This window comes from Dermacentor variabilis, chromosome 6 (assembly GCF_050947875.1).
Source record: "Dermacentor variabilis isolate Ectoservices chromosome 6, ASM5094787v1, whole genome shotgun sequence".
Taxonomy (NCBI): domain Eukaryota; kingdom Metazoa; phylum Arthropoda; class Arachnida; order Ixodida; family Ixodidae; genus Dermacentor; species Dermacentor variabilis.
Genome location: NC_134573.1, coordinates 97,796,196 through 97,820,138, shown reverse-complemented (window position 1 = coordinate 97,820,138; position 23,943 = coordinate 97,796,196). Strand labels below are relative to the sequence as shown.

General features: G+C 47.6%; 1 protein-coding gene across 3 annotated transcripts in view; it reads right to left on the bottom strand.

Moving 5' to 3' along the window:
- Positions 1-230: 230 nt before the first annotated feature.
- The window catches only part of LOC142584940 (uncharacterized), a 139,667-nt gene continuing 115,954 nt past the window's right edge, over positions 231-23,943 (bottom strand). For all 3 annotated transcript variants that reach the window (XM_075695306.1, XM_075695304.1, XM_075695305.1), the window contains one exon: positions 231-677. In XM_075695306.1, the coding sequence (XP_075551421.1) occupies positions 517-677 (161 nt within the window). In that variant the 3' untranslated portion in view covers positions 231-516. The remainder of the gene's footprint in view (positions 678-23,943) is intronic.

Below are 23,943 nucleotides of genomic sequence, written 5' to 3'. Positions count from 1 at the left end.
AGATGCACACGAACAGCCGAGAAAGACACAGAACAGGCCTGTCCTGTGTTTGTTCGTGTGTGTCTTACTATGCGCCTATTTTCCGTCGATCTCTAGAAACAAAGCTGCTTAAATCCAGCATAACGTTGTTATGTGGCACTGGCCGCAATTGTTTCGGTGATTTTCTACAATGTTGCTGTATGATAGATGTGAGACTGACTTTAATAGTATCTTACTTCAAAGAAGAAGAATTGTAGGTTTCCGTAGAATTTATTTCTTTCATAGACAATATCAAAACAGCCATATCACATTTATTAGATATAAAGACCTTTTATTTTGCTGAAGGATATCTTCCGAAGTGGCCCGAAAGATGAACCTAGTAATTATATAAAAGCAATGAATATTCTATGTCTGACAAGTAGTGGTTACCAAAAAGTAGATGACAGAATTATGCAAAAAATGAATGGTTCCTCTTGTGCGTGCAGCCCGTGAACACTCAATTCTTAAGCAATGGCAGCATGGTGATCTACTAGTTCATCAGCATCCTGGCTGCTCCACACACTCATCGTGGTAGACTTCTTGCTCAGCTTTCTTATATGAGCTACAGTAGGTTTCATAGGTGTTTAGACATGTTTCTTTACCACTCTTGACAGTTCTATTCCATATATACGCCTCGCATTTCTGATCCATTTTGCGATCTGCAAGAAGAATATGATGTAATATAGTGTTCTAAAAGTACAGAAAATATTTGCAGAGAAAGAAAACCGGATACATTTATGTTCTACAGAATGTACAGATATGCGTGTGGCAGATGGTGAAGATGTTAAAAATGGCCAGGCTTAGCTTGGTTAAGCCAAGAATGCGTTGCATATTGCGCGGTCAGGTCGTGGCTGCGGCCGCGCGCGACTACGCGAGTTGGGGCCCAGCTTTTCCTTCGTGACGTCACGTGCCGGCGCAGCGCCCCTAGCGGGAGGAGCGGGAGTCAGGTGGTGGCTGTGGCCGCGCGCGACCGCGCGAGTTGGGGCCCAGCTTTTTCTCCGGCTGTCGTGACGTCACGTCACGTGGTTGCGCTAAAGGTCAATGGTGGCTGCCCGGCCGCGCCCAAGGGCTGAACTGAGTGATTGCAATATGCAACGCATAAAAGCAGTGACATCTCAAGTATTTGTTCAAAATAAGTATGGCTCGCAAGCTCATTGTGTACAATTTGTATAATACAATATGTGCCATAAAGTAACTGTTAAAATTTATTAGGGAAAACTTTACTAATTGTTCGGTTATGCCTTCTCATTTATTCCTAATGTAACGTCTGCTTGTTCAAGAAAATGCAGTTCTTGGAACAAAATTATATTGTTTGCCAGCGAAGTCTTTGTGTAGATTTTTCTAAAGTAACAAAAAAGCGACAGCGCATTTGTGGAGCCTTGAAGAACAGCAACCTGTTTCCAACAGAGCTGCTTTTTGAGTAGTTGGAATAATAGTTTGAGTTAGCTGTAGTGAAATCACGTTAAAGGGCCACTGAGCCACCCCTCGGATTTGGTAAAATAAAATAGTCAGAGGGTAGCATAGGTTGCTGTGAAAATTTCAGCCAAGTTTTGCTGTCGTGCGCGGCGCGTGGAAATCGCAAGCGAAGCTCTAACTTACCTTTGTCTCAAACACCCTCTTTTAAAATAGAAGCCTGCTCCTCAGTTTCTTCTTGAAGCTTTATTTCGTAATAAAACGGATCCCCATACGCGGCTGCCATTGGTAGCTGCGGTCGGCTACACATAGTAGATACAGCGTCCGCCGCCGGGTGTCACCACGAGTCCTCAGGCTAATCGAACAGCGGGTCGCTGAGTGCAACCACGTCGGCATTACTTTTAGCCTGCCATAGGCACAAAAATCACACGTCATTCCGTCTACGTTATTATCTAAAATGAAAACTGAATTGCGCGCCACGGTGATAAAAAAGGCGGAGCGTTTTGGGCACACCCCAGTTCGCGGTAGCCTTCGCAGTGCAAGGCAGTGAAGAAGGAATGGGAGCACAGCGGATGCTGCATTTGAATGCCAATAACTCCGCTTCTGCAAAATGCATTAAAGGACTTTTTGTGGCAAAGTATTTCTGAAATAGTCCATTTTCACTTCAAACGCCTTTATTCACTTCCATGAAAAGTGGTTCAGGGCCACATTAAAACGCTTCCCTCACATTACTGTTCTGTTTGCAATCTACCGTGCATATAATGGCTTCGAGCACTTTTAACGCGATAGCGTTAAGGAGCTCGTGTCGCAGAAAAGCCGGTGTCGTCGGCGTCGGTGTCGGTGTCGGCGTCCGCGGCGTTGGCCGTGAGCGATAAATCACGGCAGGCACTTCATAAGTAAAAAGCAACTTCCAAGATGGGCTGGGTGGGAATCGAACCAGGGTCTCCGGAGTGTGAGATGGAGACGTTACCACTGAGCCACGAGTTTTTTTTTTCTTTATTGACTGAGCCACGAGTTCGATGCTTCAAAGCGGTACAAAAGCGCCTCTAGTGAACGCGGTGTTGCCTTAGAAACGAGCTGTTTCTAAGGCTCAGGCGTGCGTCGCTTGCTCAGGCGCACATTTCGTTGTCGCGCCGAACGCTGCGTTGCTCGACGCTCACCGCGTCAGATGCGGGGCGCGTAGTCGCTGCGCCGTAGCCCATTGTCTTACACCCCTTGGTGGGTCGACGGGAACGCTGTCGCGTTCCACTCTTGAAAGCGAAGCTTAAGCGTCCTCCAATTTTTTAATAAGTTTTACAAATGCAGTAATAAACCATTTATATTTTATCTCACCAGGTCATCGGCCGTAGAGTAGCTAACACTGAATAAATTTGTTTACAAAACAAAATTATTTAATCCAAACACCTAAACGCGCAGTGAGATATGCTATAGAGTGATTGATATGCCATAGAGAACTTGATTTTGGTGGCATTCGTAGATTTTAACAAGGAAGTGGGTTAAGATCTGTGCCACTCGTAAGACAGACTAATAGCACACCATAATGCTTGAAGCTGTAATCTATTCCGAAGACCCCAATGTACCCTTTTATTTTATACTTTGACATGCAGTACCCGATATATGGCCCCTACTAGCACCAAATCCAAACAAGCTGCCTATATAGTTTAGTTGATCGAAGAGCCCAAGTGAACGTAAAGCACGCATTCAAAACCGGAATAACTCAGGGTTCACCAAATATCTGTTAGACTCGTAATCGAGCCAGAAACGTTAACATTTGTTACTAATTCCACTTAAGACGCCGCCGATTTCTTTTAACCCTATTGCAAAAACCAGCGTCTTCCAGTGCCTTCCAGTGTGAAACCAGCGCGTTTTTTGTCACTGGATCTTACTGGGTACGCTGGCGCTCGCTGGAACTCACTGAGACGCCAGTGAGAACGATGGATAAGGGCTGGGTCACGCTGGAAGAGACGCTGGTTCCAATTTCATGACGCTGGGGCGCACTGGTTTCTGCTGTACAGGTGCTGGTTCTCGCGGCAGTTCGCTGGTTTGCACTCGAAACTGCGCTGCATTTGTTTGTGCCGCCCTGGTTCCATTACGCAAAGGACGAGCGCTGCTGAATAATAAATGTTTGTACAATTTAATCGCTTTATACAAGTATATTCTCCTAAATAACGCTATACCTTGGGGTAGTGAAACTCTATCTCGTGTCGCAGCTTGGAATGAAGGTGCGTGAGCTGCCCTGTTTATTCATGCACATTTGACTCTGAAGATCACTTTCGTTTTATGCTTTTTCTCGTTTGACTTGGCGGATAGCTAAATTCTTGAACGAAACCATGGAAACGCAGAGGACGCCGCGTTTTTTTACTAGTTCGCACGTAACGTATGACTGGGAGTTGTCGCCGTTGTCAGTGTTGTGGAGCGGACATGAAATCCAAAAGTCATTCACAGCCACTCGAACGAACCCCTAGTTCGAAGCCTACGGCTGACTGATATTATTGCACCGATAACAAAGCTGAGGTGATTCGTGCACTTTCCCTATTCTACTAAAAAAAGTTCTGAGGCTCAAATACACAAATTTTAGCTTTCGCCAGCTAGCCGCGCCGAGACTGGTCCCCACGGAAGCTTAGGCCTTTCGTATCCGGCGAGTCCCTCTGCATGCTACCGATGCGTCTAGGCTCAGCAATGAAGAAGTCTAACAACGATAAATCACTCTATATTTAGCTTTCGCATCGGTGTTCTTAAATAAACCATTTTTTCATGTCTACAGTGCGAGCAAAAGAAGCGATGACCGCCAATGTGACGCGACATAAACACAGGTATATGTGCTGTCGCCGAAGGCTCCCAGCACAAGCCTGCGCTTCTCTGGCGAATATATATGACTAGACAGAGGCGTTGACTGAAAGGTATCACTGAACTAAGAAAAGTTGCATATCCCTCGCGTGATGAACAAGAAACGGCTATCGAAATCGGCAGTAACAGCCCATACACTGTCCCGCGTCGGCGATTCATTTAGGACTTTTTTCGTAGTTAAAATACCAATCGCCAGTGAAAATCGATGTTGTGGCACTTCCGTGCGTGTTACTAAATACAGACAGCAAATTTGTCTTTGTTATACAGGCGTGAGCTTTAGTTGCTGGGCGATAACGCATCTACCATGTCTGTGCCAGACGTATCTCTGCGAAAGTAAAAGTGCTTCTCGATTTCGACAAGGCAAATTATCCGTTCATGTGTATCTGCTCGCGTGGCGCACGAAAACACTGAATTTTATTAGTGTTTTCGTGCGCCACGCCAGCAGATATACAGGAACGGAAAAAAGATCTGCGTTATTTAGGTGTGCCTCTCTCACAGTATATAAATGGCAACGCTCATTGGTCGGAGGAAGTTGGCAAAATTCAACGTAAAGTGAATTCATGGCGAAGGCGGAATTTATCAATGTTCATTCGTGATGAAGTGCGCAACGTGTTCTTAGCTTCCCGCCTTATGTATGTGCTGCAAGTGCTGCACTGCTCACGACTTCGCCTTCAGGCACTGCATCGTGTATTTGCAACATTTATTTGGAGTTCGAGCTGTGAATCGATGCGCCACGACAATCTGTTCCTCCCCCTTGTACGTGGTCGTCTAGGATTAGTGCACCTCTTCGTCAGACAAATTGTTCCTAGCTTGCTTTTCTTTCGAGAAAGTGACCATCCGTTCTTTCGTGAAATGTTGCAACTACGTTTAGTTCATTATGTTCCTAATATACTAGTGTCATCAAATACCAAAGATGTCCCGCAGGCTCCTTGGAGCTTTCTCAAGGAGGTTGTTGACACATTTCTTTTCTTGAAACTTAGATTCAGCCAGGAGTTCGTGTTCACTGGGAGTCGAAAAGCAATTTATGTGGCACTGGTGGACATTATTTTCCCAGATCTTTGCATCGTGTACCTTATTTAAGCGAACCTTATCAGGATGTACTTAAGCGTGTCCGAAAAATGTGTGTACCTCCTGGAGTAAAAACATTTTTGTTTAAATTACATTCGGAAACACTCCTTGTTAGAACTTGGTTCAATTCGAGGGGTTGCTTTGTGCCGTGGTCAACAAACTGTCGACTCTGTCCACATGCCGAAACATAGATCACTGTCTCATAGACTGTAGGGATGCTGTATTTTTTTTTTGGGGGGGGAGGCATTCTCCAACAGCTGCTATCACTCCATATTCAATTAGCTTTCAACCGTTTAAGGTTACGGGTGCTCCTCCCTTTGACATGTTCATTGTACTTGGTTTATAGAGCCTATGGAGGTGTAAACTGTGTGATCGCCATGCCGAAATCCCGTGATCTACAAAATTCTTCTTTCGCGAAAGTGCTGCTTATGTAAGAAGTGTGCACGCTGCGCAGCAACCTCCGCCAGACTGGATGCAATTGTTTAATGCATGTGTGTGTTTGTCTCCTTTTTCAGTGTGTAGTTGTGTCCACTTTGTAATATACCTTCAGTTTTGTTTCCCATGTAATAAAGAAGAAAGAACTGCTGGCGTGGCTTAGCGGTAAAGTACCGGGCTTGGGATCAGTGCGTCGGACGATCGAATCCTGGTCGGGGCACGTTTATTTTTGCGTTTCTTTTATTGCACTAAAACGCTCTCTGTTGCTTTCTGTAGTCAACAAAATATACACGGTGTCCCGGCACCGCGTATTTAACTCGCTAGAGCTGTTTTTCGCATCAGTAGCCAGCGCCTCGCAGTACGCCTCGCCTGCCCAGCGTCCCAGCATCCAGCGCGCGGCACTGGACCCATAATCCGGCGCACTGGGTACTGGGTACTGGGTTTTGCAATAGGGAAGTTAACGAAAAGGACGACCGGTAAGCCAGGCGCGGTCACTAAAATTGCACTAAATAGCAGCGTCAAGCTGCTACTTCGTCGGCTGGGTGACAACTGGTCAGTCCATAGGTTAATGGTGGCAAACTGTGCTGCTATGTTGGAGGAACCCCATTCAAAACCAACCATTCGACAAACTAAGACCCCTGCTTCAATTCAATTCTTCAATCAATCTATTTGAGGCCTACTTGTATCACCGGGTAGGGGCTACTCTTCAGTGAATCTCATTCACGACATGTTTAGTCACTAAGTATGTGCCACGGAGCTTGCACCGCTCTTAAATTAACGTTTTTCACGCCAACTTGGCCGGCTAGATATGTGCAACAGGATATATGCTGTTCTTTTATGAACCTCTTAACGCCAACTTGGCTCGGCTGGTATGTGCCGCTGCTGAATGAATCTTAGAGGGGGAACTTGGGTAACCAACTAGAGCTTTGTTACTGAAGCGTAGTGCAGGCTGTCTCATTGTGGCTGAAAGGTCGCACCGACGAGGGCAGTCACTCAGTCCATACTGCGCATTTTTAGAGCCAACCGAAACAATGACTAGTTTATATGGGACTGTCCCTCCTTCGTTAAGCAGCAGTCTGCACTCTACAAAGACTACCGATACCTTGGCTTATCATGTGCTACATGGATGGCTTAAAACGTATTTCCCTTTGGTGATGCGTCCAAACTTCATCAAGCACACAGAGCCCTTCTAGCATTAAGGCATCGAATCTAGACTCCCGATAAAGCCCCCTATTTTTCTCCAAATTTGTAATAATTTGTGCACAATTTGCCGGACGTTAGGTGTCGTGAGCTTAGTTGTGATCCACATGCATCCTTTATTCTTGTGCCATTCTTCTCTCTCATCCTTCCTCATCTTCCTGTTAATTCTTTTTCGTTATTCCTTATTCCTTTTGTTTATTCCTTTTCCTTATTGCTTATTCTTTTTTCATTATTATCTTTCTATGTGCATTTCCTCTTCTGGAGCCGAGAGAAGTTGTGCCCTTCCTGTTGGCATTTATTATTTGCCAGCTAGCTCTATTCCTGATTTCTGGGATTGTAACGTTTTTTTTATTGTAAACCAAATAAAAAATTGAACCACTGTTTATACAACGGACTTCAGTGAGAAAAACAAGAAAATCTGAAGAACCCGTCGCACTATGACTGTCGGCGGTAATGCGCTTAGCATTGCATCAATATAGCGACACAATATATTGCCACCATCGAAACGAGGTGTGAATTAAGGCGCGTATTCCAGCGTTTCCCCTCTTTCGCTCTTTGATGATGATGATGATTGATTGGCATCCCCTTTGGAACGGAACGGTGACAAATAATCACCTAGCCTGATTGAGTTACTAAGGTATGCTATACATGCTTTTCATCCTGGCATTTTTATACGCATATCCTTAATGTTTTCTTTTCTTCCACAAAATTTCTGTGTCTATCTTGTACCACTGCCTATGCCCGTAACGGATCGGGTTGTATAAATATATTGATAAAGGTCGGTTGCTTGCCTTCACTGCCTACAGGTTGATGCTTCCGTTCACTTTAAATCCAAGTATTTCGGGAAGGTGTACTTCACCTACCGGTTTCAATGGGTGAATCCCTTCGCGTTCCCTTAGAATGTGATGACTTGTCTCCAAACTTTCGCTGCAGCATACGCATGCTTCTTCTTGTTGCCAATGTTTGCTACAGTATGTTTTTGTCTTTAGGAAACCAGCTCAAGCCTCAAATAACAATGAACTTCCCTCCGTGTTATCGCACAGATTTTGCTTTCCGATTTCTTTTTTCTCATGCTTGTAAATGTACACGGTCTTTTTTATTTACATTCTCTGCATCCAATTCATCGTCTCTGTTTCTCTCACATTATATTGATGACCCCTAGTTGTCTATTTAATTTTCAATTACCATGTACATGGTTGCAATCTTTCTTGAGCTCTTCCTCAACTCTGTGTCTGTGCTTCTCAGGTGCAGATACTTGTGCACTTTAGCCACCCATTTATTTTGATCCATGTTCCTGTATCTTTCTTCAAAACTAATTTTGCTTTGAGCTTCTCCAACTTCAAACGAGGCGTAACCCATGCCACCAAGCTCTGCTTCATTTTTCGTTTTGCCGTGGGCTCCCAAAGGCAACCGGCCAACCAATATTTGGTTAACTTTGGCATGTGGCAGTGCTTTTGTAAGTACACATGGCGCCATCTAGCAGCGCCTAACCGAAGCCAGCGCGGTGGCTTCGGTTAGGCGCTAAGCGCATCAAGCGGCTGCCTGGCTCCTCTCTGCCGCTATTTTCTGGGCGCACTTTGCCATCTAGTGTCCCTGTCAAGAAGTCTGCGCATGGCCTCCAAGAGAAAAAGCCTGGCGAGAAGGTGCACGCATATAGTTACACAACTTTTCGTCAAAGACGGTTATTCAAGGGCAGCACACACCTAACTGCACAAACTATGTGACCACAGTTGGCATCAAACAGTCTATTGAAGACCAGCATACACCGAGTGGCCCATAACAGTGGTTCGAAGTGGGCGTCAGAGAGTGTTTTCGAGCACCGTTACCTACTCCGTACCGCGTCTACAGCGACCCATGGCGGCGAGAAAGAGGCTCTTTGAAGAGCGGCACCTATCTGCATACTACCATATACCCAGTGACCTAACTTGTTCCGAAGGCTGGTTTTGAACCTTCCTTCCTCAGCATACTATCTGAATGCGCTAACCATTCAACCATAGACTGTCCAGTTACCATGGTACGGGGCAGAATAGAAATGAGATCAGTAGAAAGTTAGCCGGTGCTTGTAAAGGGACGCGGGGTGTACCCTAGAAATTCTGAATTAAGCTCGGAAAAAATGTATATTTCTCCCGTGTTGGGTGAAATAAAGTTGTCGTCGTATACTTGTATATACTGACAATCTTGTCGGAATCTCGCCGGAGTGACTCTCCTCTTCAGTGATTTTTCCCGTGAATGCCGCTCGTGCACAGAGTTCATGCCCTGTGCTAACGGTCGGTCCCAAACATCGGTGATCAATAAACGTAATAAACGCCTTTACAAATGGTGGAGGTTGCATCGGCCTACAACGTAAAACCTGGAATTTCGATCCCGTACCCTACGCTCAACCATGCCTGAAGACGCATCCCAGTGAACTCTTGTTACTCCATCCCAGCAAGCGCCTCCTCAGTCCGTCCTGTGCTTTAGTGCGCCTCGCAACAGCGACCCTGACGTTTTCAGCGGCGCGGACGGCACCGACGTTGATGAATGGCTGACGACATAAGCAAGGGCAAACGCCCACAAAAATTGCGACGATACCGCGAAGCTGAGAAACGTGCTCTTCTAACTCGTGGGTGTCGCCACTCTCGTGTACAACAACCATGAGACCGACTGTGCGACGCGGTCCTCGTTCAAGACCTCTTTAGTGGCTGCGTTCGTTCGCTTTGCTGTGTTCAAGCTGCGCGTCGAATTGTGTTTGCGAGAGGACGTGCCAAGCATCCGGGTGAATCATTTACCAGCTACATAGAAGATCTACTGAGCTTGTGCAAGAAAGTCGATGCAGCGATTTCGGAGTACGACAAAATCAGAAATGTCTTGAAAGGGATAGAGGCCGATGCTTTCAACATGCTACTTGTCAAGAATCCTCATTCCGTGACAGATATCATCACTTTATGCCGAACCTACCAGAAGCTACGCAGGCGGCGCTCATTGACACGCCGCCCTTCCTCACGCGACGACCTCATTGTTGGCTTGGCTACCATCTCCGACCAGTCAGCGTTGCTTGCTGAAATGAAAGCGTTCGTTCTGAAGGAAGTTTTACGCCAGCTCTCCTTGATATCCCTCGCTCAGCCGTCGCATCTCCTACAGCCTGCATCGAATGTTCTGCCTCCACTCTGTCATGCGATCGAGCAGGAAATCGCCGAGGTGTTGCCAGACCAGAAACAATAACTTGCGGCTGCACCGCCAAGCTAAGCTAACGTCGTCGCGTGGACCCAGCCACTCTCTTCAAGTATACCTTTCCTTTTTGCCGACTTCGTGCCTAGACTCCGACTGCCGCCCGGAGCGCAGACATGTCAGCAGCCGCCCTTCAACACGTCCTGTGACATGGATAGGAGCTGCCCCGGCGAGCCGGTGGCGTACTCCCGACAACCGGACAATATACTTTGCGTGCGGCTACGCCGGTCACGTTGCACGTTTCTATAATCATGTGCAGCCGCCTAGCGCCGCACCACCCAAGAAAGACAAGCCAGTTCAACCGTTCATACTACGGCCCCCCGTAAGCTATGTCACCGGCATTGTGCTCGAGCGCAACTACTCGCCGTTCACCTACTCCACGCTGTCGCTCACTGTCGCCGATGCGACTTCTCCCCGTAAATTGGGACGAAGAAAAGTAATCGTCGCAGTCCATGAGGCAGGGGCTGCGGCAGCGTCGAAATGTGAAAGTCCTCACCGCGGTCCCTCGAACGTTATCGAAATGTTTGTTGACAGTGTTCGCGCATCTGAACTCGTGGACACAGCAGCCGCCGTATGTGTCATGAACGCTAAGGTTTGGCGCTTACATTGGAAAGCCACGCCGCCCATCTGTAGACTGTCCCTCCACATAACCAGTGCGCTCATTGCCGATGTTCTAAACGCTATAGAATTCATCATGCTTTCCTCGTGCTCTCATGACGTTACCCTTGGCTGTGATTTTCTCTAGCGCCACAATGCCGTTATTCATTGCGCATGGGACGAAATAGAACTGTCGCCACTATTAGATTTGCGGCTCACCGACAATTCTTCCCTCTCAAGAAAACTACTTGTCCAAGCCGACAGCCGACACCCACACTCGTCCGAACGCCTCAAAGGTTGTACCCATGTCCTGTAGCGGAATCACAGACGCTCCTGCGCTACACTCTCCATCTGACCGCTTGTCACTCAGAAAGGTCTGCTGCTACATTTTGCGACAGTGGACATCACACAGGGCTACAGCACAATTTTGTTTGCCACCCGTTTCCATACCTTATGTTACTGCTCCGAGGGGAATGTATTGGGAATCTAGAAGCGATCGAAGACGTGCCAGTTATGGACGTCGCCAATGACAATTACTGTGCTACTTCCAGTGCGCTCAGTGCTGTTTCTACGTCCAGTGATGTGTTCGGTTCTCTTATTGCCGATGCCCGAACACCGGTGAAGTGATTTCAACTTTTGTGCCTTCTAGACGAATTTCGTTGTTCTTTCGATGTAGGGCCATATTCCCTGGGCCGGACACCAACTGTTACACATCGCATCGAAACTGGCCCGCTACCGCGATTGTGGCAACGTCTTTATCGCGTGTATCCTGCAGAACGTTGTGTAATCAACGAACAAGCCGACGACATGCTTCGCCGCGAGGTGAGACGATCTTCTAACAGTCAATGGGCATCCCCTGTAATCCTAGTTACGAAGAAAGGTGGTTCTGTGCGATTTTGTATGAACTACCACCGCCTGAACAAGATCACTCGCAAGGACATCTACCCTCTCCCGTGAACAGAAGACGCGATTGACAGTCTACAAGCCGCAAAATTCTTTTCATCCCTAGATTTGCGCTCAGGGCATTGGTAAGTACCCATGGCAGACGCCGATCGGCTGAAGACAGCTTTTGTCATACCCGACGGCTTACAGGAATTTAACGTAATGCCTTTTGGACTTTGTAATGCATCCGCAGCGTTTGAGCGCATAATGGACATAGTTCTGCACAGCTTGAAGTGGTACATGCGCTTGTGCTATCTTCACGACGTTATTCTTTTTGCTCCTGACTTCCCCACTTACCTTCAATGGCTGCGGTCTGTATTGCCGTTTTTAAAAAGCGCAGGGCTACAACTAAGCCTTAAGAAGTGCTGATTTGCTGCTCGGCAGCTGGCAAATCTAGGTTACGTCGTCTTCAAGGATGGAATTCTACCGGATCCAGCCGAGCTTCGGGCCATTGCCAAATACCCTAAACTTACATCCGTAAAAGGCCTGTGCAGTATTGGAGGTCTCTGTTCCTAATTTAGACACTTCATCCCTAATATCGCCACCATCATTCCGCCCTGACGAAGTTTATTGGAAGCAGCGGGCCTCTCACTTCATGGTCGTGAGAGTAAGATGTAATAGTTCGCAATCCTGCACCGTTTGCTGCCCTCAGGCCGCTTTGCCCATTGGAAACTTCGCCTGCAGGACTAGGATATTCGCGTGCTCCACTTTAGCGTCCATCAGCACTGTGACGCCGAGGCCCTCACGCCCTTTCCTTCGCCCAACGACAATGCCTACTGCTCCGTATCCCAGCGAAGGTTTTCCATCAACCTTTGCACTATCGCTTCCAAGCACCGTAAGGACCACCGGATCGCCTCGCTGATAGGCATGCTCTCAGATCCATGGGCACAACCAATCACTCGCCCGTTACGTCGCCAAGCCCCCCATTTCTCCATTCGCTGTGACCTACTCCACCGACGCAGCTACACCACCGATGGCCGCCACTGTTTGCTAGTAGTACTCCGCAGTCTGCGTTTGGAAATATGCGCATCATTCCACTCTGGCATACAGTGTGCGCACTTGGGAGTACTCAGAACTTACCAGTGCAACCGACAGCGGTACTACTGGCGTGGTCCGCACAGCTCCGTTCAGAAGTTCGTTTACTCGTGCCCATATTGTCAACGCTTGAAATCTTCACCGCCCCTCTCGCCAGCCGGTCTGGAACCGTTCGTTACCTTGTCCTAACCGGCCCTTCGGGCGCGTCAGCATTGATTTGTATGGGCCACTTCCTTTGACATATGCTGGTAACCGCAGGGCCATCGTAGCTGTTGACCACGTCACGTAATGCTCCGAAACTGCCGCTCTCCCTGCAGCTACAGTGCTTGAGGCTGCCTCCTTGCTGCTGCAGCCAATAATCATGCGTCATGGTCCACCACAGGAGTTTCTCAGCGATCGCGCACGTATCATCGTGTTTGAAGTCTTGAAGCCATTTTCAAAGAATGCCAGGTTGTGCACCGCACGACTACTGCCTACCATCTGCAGGCCAATGGCCTCGTGGAACGCTTTAACCGCACGCTTGGCGACATGCTCGCAGTGTACGTAACCTCCGAACACAAATTAGGATGCCATTCTGCCCTTTGCTACCTACGCCTACAATATCGCCACTCAGAGCACCACTGGCTTTTCCCCCTTTTTGTTATTGTACAGCTGGCACCCGTCGCACGCAAGTGACACAATCCTTTTGTACAAGCCGGATGCATCTGAATGTGCGCCTATGTCTGCCACGGCCAGACATGCCGAAGTGCGTCGCGATTTAACGCTGGCCTTCACTTCAAATGACCAAGCGCGCCAGAAGAGCGTTCATGGTGACACCACTTCTGCGCCCACGTTGCTCCCCGGGGAGCTTGTGTGGCTTTCGGGGTTACTTCCGCTGCACTTGGTCTCTCGTCGAAACCACTACGAAGTATGAAAGCTCCTACCGCTTTGTCGAACGCACATCTCCGGTCAACTACGTGATCCAGCCTGTTGAAGTTGAACCCTCTTCGGACATGCGCCGTCGTGGACGAGACATTGCCAACGCTGACCGCCTTAGGACCTTCTATGACCCACTCATAGTGAAAAGTTGTTAGGTCGCCGGGTGGCTCCCTTTTCATTACTGGGGGTAAATGTAGAAAAGTATTGGGACGACAAAGTGGGTCGTCCTCGCCAGCGCTTTTTCTCGTGAATGCCGCTCTTGCAGAGAGTCCGTGCCCTGCACTAAGGGTCGCTTCCAATCTCAAGCGCCCGTGACTAATATACGCCTTTCAAAATCTTACAGTCATCACGTGCGGAAATCGTAGTGGCGTCGCTAGGTGACGCAGCGTATCCAAAAGAAACGCGGAAGAGGAGCTCGGCTACCCACCGGGTAGGCTTAGCGGCTTTGACAGTACGCTGCTAAGCCCTAGAGGGCGCGAAAAATATCCCTGCTGCTGCGGCCGTATTTCTGTGAGGTCGAAATGTAAGAACGCTTTGTGCCGAGCATTGGTTAAGATTTAAAGAAGTATAGGGCGTCGAAATTATTACGGAGCCTCCCACTACGGCGTGGTTTGAAGTAACATTCCCGCGCAAAACCTCAAGGTAGAGAGGAGTAGTTAATAAAGGAAAAATGAGACATCCACCCAAGCTTAGCAAATTGCTACAAAGGAAACCGATACGAGTTCCTCGAAAGAAAAAGCCTCGCAGTTGAAAAAAAAAATTCATCCTGGTCCGTGACTCATACCCCAAACCACCGCCTTTCCGGGGCAACTCTACCATCTGAGCTAACCAGGCGGCTAGCAGATGTCAGGGCGAAGCCGAATTCATCCATAACTCGGACGGAAGTTTTCTGAAAGAATTATTTATACATTTTGACTTAGACAGCGCTAACATAGATGGGCGAAAAGAAAACACATATACTTTCAAATGAGGAATAATTGAAAAACAGGCACATAGGTAGACACATTGATAAACACATGTGGTCCCTAGAAAAATTTAGAAAAAATTTTTTATTCCCACATCACTTAGTGGTGGGCGTCCAGGTAATCTAAGTCACCGTGATGCAGCATGATGGACTGTCTCGTGACACAGAGGTTTCGCCCTATTTGCTTATAAAAAGTGATTCTTCTATTTCTCGTGCCACCTTGTCTTTGATTCTCAAGTTTCATTTCCCTCCGCGTATGGTAGTTTGCGCTGCCTAAGTAAACGATATAGCCATATCATGATTTAGGCACGTAAAACTCCACAACTATTAATTTGGCAGCCCGGTTACTTACAGCCCCGAAAACATGACGCGTCTCTTCGGTGAAAATACAATTGGTCGCTGTATTGCTTCAGTGCTGATCGCATTACCGTCTGCATTTATTATCAAAAGAAATGCTGCTCCGCTGCCTACTTTCGTGACTGATGCTGGTTTCGTGAGAACACGAAAACATTTATGCGAATAAAACAAAATAAAACGCAGCAACTTTCAACAATCATTTAGCAGCACTAGCCCCAAGGCATAACAGTTAAATATTGTTCCTCTGAGGCAGTAAAACTGCGCGAAGGATTTTCCTTCATATAGTGCTCTACTTTTCTTCTGCTTTACGAAAGTGACAACGAATCATGGACCTTTGGTACATTAGTAGGTCGTTGCAGATGGACGCCGCGTTCTACAAAGTGTCACACTGTGAAAGGCGAAGTGGGGCACCATGTCTCAATAAAAGAGAGATCGCCTCTGTCATACCGGTTGGCAATGTCCCAGAGCAACGGGAGCTCATGGTGTTCGCACAGCACCTGGAAGGCCAACGACCACTGGTGTGCCGGGCCCAGCACGCAGACAGCACCGAAGGAGTCGGGCTCTGAGGTTTCCTCCGACTCGCGCAAGCAAACAGCCGGAAACAAGTTCGCGTCCTTTGTGGTTCTAGTGGAATTCTACATTTAATTCCTTTATGTTCATGATAGGTCTCGCCTGAGCCCTGTTATGTACAGCGTAAATGAAGATATACGGGCTGTTTTAATATCGCGCGTTATTACAGAAGGCGGACGCTCATTCAAGATCATTTCTCTAACGGCCCTAATGTTGCGCGGCGCCGTGAATACGATAGCAATGTAATGTAATAATGTAGGTTGCGTAGATGTTCAGTCGTTTCTAGCAAGGCCCCTTCAGAAAGATTTGTACCACATGGTCATAGTATATTATTTGCATTAGGGCCATTTTGGCCATTAGCATGATTTTGATTGTCATGCGCTTTGTGAGTATTTATATGGAATTTTTTCTTCCTGAGTTGTGCGAAACCATTATCATCGACTCGCGTCAACGTTTTCTTCGCGCTCGTTGGTTTTCTAGCATCATAGCATCGACACAACCATCATGTCAGTAATGGTAGGTAATACGGCCCCTTCGTGATCTGCGCTTTCCCTATTTCCACTCCACTTTTATTTCCTGAACTGTATAAATATTGTTTGCGGAAAGCGCTCACAGATATGCCATCGCACGAGACTGCAGCTTCCACTGACCTGGTGGCCTTCCAGTGATCTTCCTGTACTCTGAGCAGTCGTAAACCGGACCCTAGGATATTCGGTTGCCTCCACCATTTCCCGTTTAACTACGACTTTTAAAAACAGCTGCTGAACCTTCTTTTTACTTCTATTTTAAGCGTTTATACGAGGCTCATAGTAGGTGTCTGGGTGCCTCGCCACTTCGATTATATAAGCAAATCACCCTGCTCATATTTCCTGGAGTAGGGGAATGGTTATGGGTGAGGTGTATGCAAAATGCAAAGTAGTTAATGGCGCCTTACGAACGGCGAAGGCACTATCTAGCTTTTGTGAAATAATTGTAGGGGTCACTGAGATCAAGCTTTTGCAAAAGGCAATTATGGAGCTTAAGAGGGCAGTTGCCATTGCTGCGGGTATGTATATATATATATATATATATATATATATATATATATATATATATATATATATATATTCACCTTTAATAATGGTGGCACTTGAAACTTCGTCAGACCTCGAAGATATTCGCGTAAGTCATGCTCTTACATGAGCCCTTACAAGAAATCTTAGTAGTAGAGAGGGGTGCTATAACAGAATGCTAGTTTTCAAATTTTTCTATTCCATTTCTTACCTCAACGCTTCACGATTGGTCTAACAACTTTCGAGCCTCCGCCAACTTCGCCTGTCTGTCACCTGATGACAGGAAAACCGCGATAGCTCACCGTATGATAGGACGTGTACATCCCACTAGGCCCCGAATATCCTCTGGAGATCCCGATTAGATCCGAACCTCCAAGTGACGCTTAAGACATCCAGTATATAACATGAGGACTATAATTTGGGGATGTCCTCTTTAAGGCATCTTGAGGACATCCACAAGATTGAACTTCTGGGATGCAAACTAATCCCAAAATTTTATTTCTACAAATGCCGGAAGGGTGTTCCTAACCGGATGTCCTATAGATGTTATATGTGGTACCAACACACACAATCCAAGATGTACTGAATTTTAGGTCTCTTGCATGGCTGCCCACTGTGCACTTTCTTCCGAAAACACATGCCAGACAGTAACGTGAAGTGGCCACACTCAGGATCAAACTTCTAATGAAGACGATAAATGGAGAAGTTGCAGTGAACGTCCGAAAATGCATAAGCCTATCGGGAGGAAACGTCACAAGGCAGTAGGCAGAGCACCAGAACAGCTGCGCATTACCACCAACCGCAAGGCGCAACCGAATGCATCATATCCTACGCCCTCTGAACATGTCGAGAAAGCAGAGTACTGCAACGGTTGCAACGACCACAACTCTTTCTATAGAATGGGGCAGCGACAACTTTACGTCTCAAAAACAAAAAGGTGTTAATTGAACGTTTGCCACGTGTCAAACCACCGCACCTCCTATTCAGGCGATAACACAGCGTGGACACTGACGGTTTAAGGGCGCTCACCCCACCATTACCTAGAAACCTGAGCAAAGGATGAAAAAGAGGGACAACTTACTGAGAGGCGCAGTTAATTAGACGTTTTGGACGAGTCAAATCACCACCCATCCTTCAGCACTTATCCAGCCTTTAAGACAGCGTGTAAACCAGCTGTTGCAGGGTTCCACGAAAGGCCCTCACGCCACCCTTTACTTGGCAGCCTGAGCGAAGAAGAAAGTGGGGGCAACGATGAAGGAACTAAGTGTCGCCGGATTTCTTTCTACAGATTCCAAACCAGTTTCTTCGGAGGCGGAGTTACTGCAGGTTATTGCCAGCATGGGCGTGGTATCGCAACTGAGTGGATGGTGGTGATTTGCTGCTGCAGAGTCTTCAGATTCCCTAGTCGGCTAGCCTAGGGAAAACGACTGTATTAAAAGCAGCGAGTTTTCCAGAGTGAGGACAGAGGGTCCCGATGTGAACTGAAATGTTTAACTTGCTCCTGCATGCAGTGGGCTTCCGCACCAGAGCCGTGTAGCTAAGCTAATAAACCATTTTTCCTTTATTTCCTACAACCTGACATAGTAATCCATGATCTGGGTGGATTCCATGCCCCGAACTCCACCTTAGACGCAACACCGCCTTCGCCGAGTGGAATTACTACTGTCTGTTGCATGCACGCTTTACACTGATTTGCGCGCAGTCGGTCACATGACCTAACGCTGCCTTTTATTGCATCTCTCTGCCCTTCTTGTAGTCACCTGTGTTGCACTTCCCGCTCAGTGTGCACGTTCTCTCTGAACGTGGTGGTTGGGTCATGTGCTTATCAGTTCCAGCGGGAACGTTTGTATGTACCAGGGGGCGATTTTTTGCGCTTTGGAGTTATATCTGACTTCAACGTGCACCACCAGCTTTGGGGAAGCACCAAGATTAGCATCAGAGAGCAGAATGACGGCAGCCTAACGTATCGGCGGAGCACTTGCTTGGACTTGACTGATTTCAAGGCGCGTTGCTGCGTTCACACACAATGTTCCCTCTAGCCCGCTGCCTTTTTTCCATTCCACCTTTCCGTTCCCCCAGTGTAGGGTAGCAAACCGGACGCTCGTCTGGTTAACCGCCCTGCCTCTCCTCTCTTTACTCTCTCTCTCTCTCTCTCTCTCTCTCTCTCTCTCTCTCTCTATATATATATATATATATATATATATATATATATATATATATATATATATATATATATATATATATATATATCTTGCAGTTCCATCTCCGCGGCGCCTGAATGTCTGACCCCTATCAAGAGGTGAGTGACAGTTCCTGGAGTCAGTGTTTTTCTATTAGCAGGCTTGCAACCTTTTCGACTGTCGTGTCTGCGGGTAATGGAATGCTGGGCACTGCACATCCTCATGTCTTGCGGCCACGGTAAGATCAATCGGCGATTCACCATCCGTTGTGCTCCTGCAATACTTCGTTCGGTCGCATCGTACTGCTTGTCTGCAAAACTTCCGAGCTTACTCTGTGCTATATTGTTGCTGCGCAGCGCCGAGACCCACCGAAAAGAAATTCCTGAATGAGAGACTTTAGCACCGCTAAACGCTACCATGCCCACAGGATGGGTCCGCGAGAGATGTCGTTGTCTCTTTCGTGAACAGTGGAGAATATTAATAATAATAATAATAATGACTGTTCCCTACTCGCACACTCCGGAATACCCTCGCCTGAGCTTCGTATACGTTTTAACGCGAGACCGTTTAGGGCCGCATGTTGCAGAAAATCTGGCGTTGGCGTCCGGCGTATCCCCGTCCCACGTGCCACGTCAGACGTCGCTTCGCCGGAAAAAAATTGAAACAAAATCCGTACCACGCATACCCGACCACTCTTCTGCAACCAGAGTTGATCATACCTTGTCTTTCATTCTTTACAAAGTTAGTCTTTGCAATTTCGGGAATGGCAGACCAAAATCAAATGTAATATTTAAAAAACACCGAGAGCGCATATCTTTTGTGTTAGCTCTTGTCAAACTGAAACATTAAAACTGCTAAACAATAACAGGCGATCAACCCACGCAAGAGGCCGCGTTTCTACGAGAAAGATCGTCTTCGTGCATAGCGTTCGCCGCCAGCGTGTCGCGGCAAGTGTTACGGCTACCTAAGCGGCAGTTGCCGTGAAACATGAAAAGCAGTTAGGGGTTTCTGAGTGCTATCGCGTTCCACACTTAAAGACACAGCTTAAGCGTCCTCCAAATTTTGTATGCGTAATAGCGATTGCTACAGCAATTGTATAACTGCGTAAGGTTAAAATAAATGAACTTTTGTAGGCATTTGCATCATGGTCGAAGCGCTTGTACATAATGGCCCGCGGCATTACTGAATTTTACCACGTCTGTCCTTAAGACTGGTATATTCCTCTTTCTATACAGTGCCTTGCCCGTTTCTTGGAATAACAAAAGTTTTGCGCGGCTTGTTACTTCTGCTTACTTCTGCTTACTTTCCCGTGATCGGATGCTAGTATGGTAGCACATCAAGAGAAGTTTACTTCTCAGAAGCAGGTGACGATCGACACGTTGGCGCTAACATAATTGCTCGTTTGCATGTGGTCGTATTTTTAGTACGTAACAGTAGAACTTTTTCTCGACTGTTTCTGTCCCGCACTCGTAATGGTAACCGCGTTGCATAAACTTCGTACCTGTGCTGTTGGTATTCTGCATAGGTAAGCATGGTTCGGAAAGTAAACGTAAAACTGGGTACGTTTAGAATTACAGAACTTTTGATGGCGTTTGTATAGCGATCGAAGAACTTGCTGCATGGTATGGCAGTCGCGCTGCCGAATTTAACCACGCGTGTCTTTAGGGTAGGTATCTGTTTTTAACAAAGAGCGCCGTGCACGCTGTTGGAATAAAGAAACCTTTGGGCGGCTGGCTAAACTGCTTATTTACACGTTAACCGGTGCACACTAGTATGGCGTTAAAGTCAACTCCCTGTCTCCATTCTGTAAGGGTCGAAACGTTTTGCGTTGATTAGCTCTTTTGCACGTAGTCTCAGTTTTTAATATGAACGTTTATCTGAGTTGACTCTTTCTGTAACACGCTTGTAGTGAATAGCTGTATCGCTTAACTTAATTGACCTTGGTCTACCAGTGGCGTTTTGTTTGCTTAACGATCGCGATAGCAATCGTAAAACTGCGTTAAGGATGGATTTCCTGGACTTGTTTTATTTATTTATTTATTTATTTATTTCAATACTGCGAGTTATTATCGCGGTTTTCAAAGATGATGAAACAGCTGGTGTCCTTAGAATCAACGTACTGTAATGGGTGCACTGAACAGTTCCGATGGTAACGTCTCTTCGTAACCCAGGAGGCAGGTGACGCAGAGCAGGAACACCTGGTAGCTCGAACGGCTCACACTCGTGCCAAGCAGTGGCGATCCGGCTGGCCCACTGGTTGCACAGCAGGCATGGAAGAGACGATCTGGCTGGCCTTGTTCCTGTGCTCTTCTTCTTCATTACAATTACCCCCGGTGCAAAAGCGGAGCCATCCTGGCGACTTACGACGTGGAGACGAGCGGGTCATAGAATTGTTTCAGGCGGCGCACGTGAACAACATCCCGTCTACGGCGGCGCTTGTCGGATGTCGATGTAAGCGGCTCTATGACATAGTTGACGGGAGAGGTCCGTTCGACGATGCGGTATGGTCCATCATACTGCGAGAGAAGTTTTGTCGAAAGTCCAGCCGTCGTAGAAGGCACGGACAACAAGACAAGGGCGCCGGGAGCGAAGTTCGGATTCGTAGCGTCGCCATCACGATTGGCTTTTTGTCGTTGTTGGTCAGCGGAGGTGAACTTTCGGGCTAATTGACGGCATTCCTCGGCGTATCGGGCGACGGCTGAAACGGGAGCACATTCGGATGCGTCCTGTGTATAAGGCAAAACCGTATCGATGGTATGGGAAGGATCGCGACCGTAGAGAAGAAAGTATGGAGAAAATCCTGTGGTACTTTGTGTAGCCGTATTATATGCGTACGTGACAAATGGGCGGATGATGTCCCAGTTTGTATGCTCTGATGAAACGTACATGGCGAGCATATCCCCAAGGGTCGAGGTGTCGCAGTATATGCGGAGACGTCAGGAGACGGCGTAAGGTCACGAACGCGGTGTCGCATGCAGGAGACCAGGAGGATAGGTCGTTGGCGCCACTTAAGAGTTGTGTCAGAGGTGATATTATCGAGGCAAAATTGCGAACAAAGCGTCGGAAGTAAGAACAGAGGCCGATGAAGGCGCGGAGTTCTCTGAGTGTCTTAGTTTTCGGAAATTCTCCCACGGCGCGAAGTTTGGATGAGTCGGGCAAATGCCCTCTTGTGATACGGCGTGACCCAGAATCATGAGCTTGCGCGCGGCGAACTGGCACTTTTTCAGGTTCAGCTGCAGGCCTGCGTTGGTCAAGGACGTCAACACTTGCCGAAGGCGAAGAATATGCGTGCTGAAATCAGGGGCGAACACAACGATGTCATCGAGATAGCACAAACACGTGCTCCATTTTAGGCCGCGCAAGATATGGTCCATCATTCGTTCAAAGGTAGCAGGCGCATTGCATAGGCCAAATGGCATCACATTAAATTCGTATAAACCATCTGGCGTGACGAATGCAGTTTTAGGGCGATCAACTGCTGACATCGGGACCTGCCAGTAGCCCGAGCGTAAGTCCAACGAAGAGAAGAATTTAGCGCCTTGCAAGCAGTCCAGTGCTATCTCCAATGCTATTCACAGCGTGTTTACAGGAGGTATTCAGCGACCTGGATTGGGAAGAATTGGGAATAAAAGTTAATGGAGAATAGCTTAGTAACTTGCGATTCGCTGATGATATTGCCTCGCTTAGTAACTCAGGGGACCAATTGCAATGCATGCTCACTGACCTGGAGAGGCAAAGCAGAAGAGTGGGTCTAAAAATTAATCTGCAGAAAACTAAAGTTATGCTTAACAGTCTCGGAATAGAACAGCAATTTACAATAGGCAGCGAGGCACTGGAAGTCGTAAAGGAATACATCTACTTAGGGCAGGTAGTGACGGCGGATCCGGATCATGAGACGGAAATAATCAGAAGAATAAGAATGGGCTGGGGTGCGTTTGGCAGGCATTCTCAGATCATGAACAGCAGGTTGCCATTATCCCTCAAGAGAAAAGTATATAACAGCTGTGTCTTACCAGTACTCACCTACGGGGCAGAAACCTGGAGGCTTACTAAAAGGGTTCTACTCAAATTGAGGACGACACAACGAGCTATGGAAAGAAGAATGATAGGTGTAACGTTAAGGGGTAAGAAAAGAGCAGATTGGGTGAGGGAACAAACGCGAGTTAATGACATCTTAGTTGAAATCAAGAAAAAGAAATGGGCATGGGCAGGACATGTAATGAGGAGGGAAGATAACCGATGGTCATTAAGGGTTACGGACTGGATCCCAAGGGAAGGGAAGCATAGCAGGGGGCGGCAGAAAGTTAGGTGGGCGGATGAGGTTAAGAAGTTTGCAGGGACGGCATGGCCACAATTAGTACATGACCGGGGTTGTTGGAGAAGTATGGGAGAGGTCTTTGCCCTGCAGTGGGCGTAACCACGCTGATGATGATGAAGCAGTCCACAGCGTGGTCAATGCGCGGTAGCGGGTAGACGTCCTTGCGCGTTATCTTCTTGAGACGGCGATAATCGACGCAGAACCGAATGGAACCATCTTTTTTTGTGACGAGAACCACCGGTGATGCCCACGGGCTATTGGAAGGTCTAATGACGCCACGCTGAAGCATGTCGTCCACGTGCTCACTGATCACCTGACGCTCCTCGGCGGATACGCGGTACAGGCGCTGCCGCAATGGCGCGTCGGAGCCAGTGTCGATGTGGTGGCTGACGGTTGACGTGCGACCCAGAGTAGGCTGAGCGACATCAAAAGAAGAGCAGAACTAGGCAAGTAGGTGAAGAAGCTGGGAGCGCTGCTCGGAAGTAAGGTCATTGGCAATGAAAGGTGTCAATAAGTCGGGCAATGGCGGAGCAGAAGTGGAAAGTGCACAGAAGTCGGTGAGCTCTGCATACGAAGCATCCGGCGCGTCGGTTATAAACATGTCATCAATAGGCTGAACATGGCCAAGTGCTTCGCCGCGAAGAGCCATCAGGGCTGTAGGAAGCGGATTGCAGACAACGATGGCGCTGAAACCGGCTGAAAGGTCAAGCGCGGCGAAAGGCAGGGGAACGTCTTTGCGGGTCATGAAGAGTTCTGAAGGAGTGAAGAGGACAGCGCCTTCATAGACAGCGCCACAGAAGACGGGAACAACGGCAGACGAGT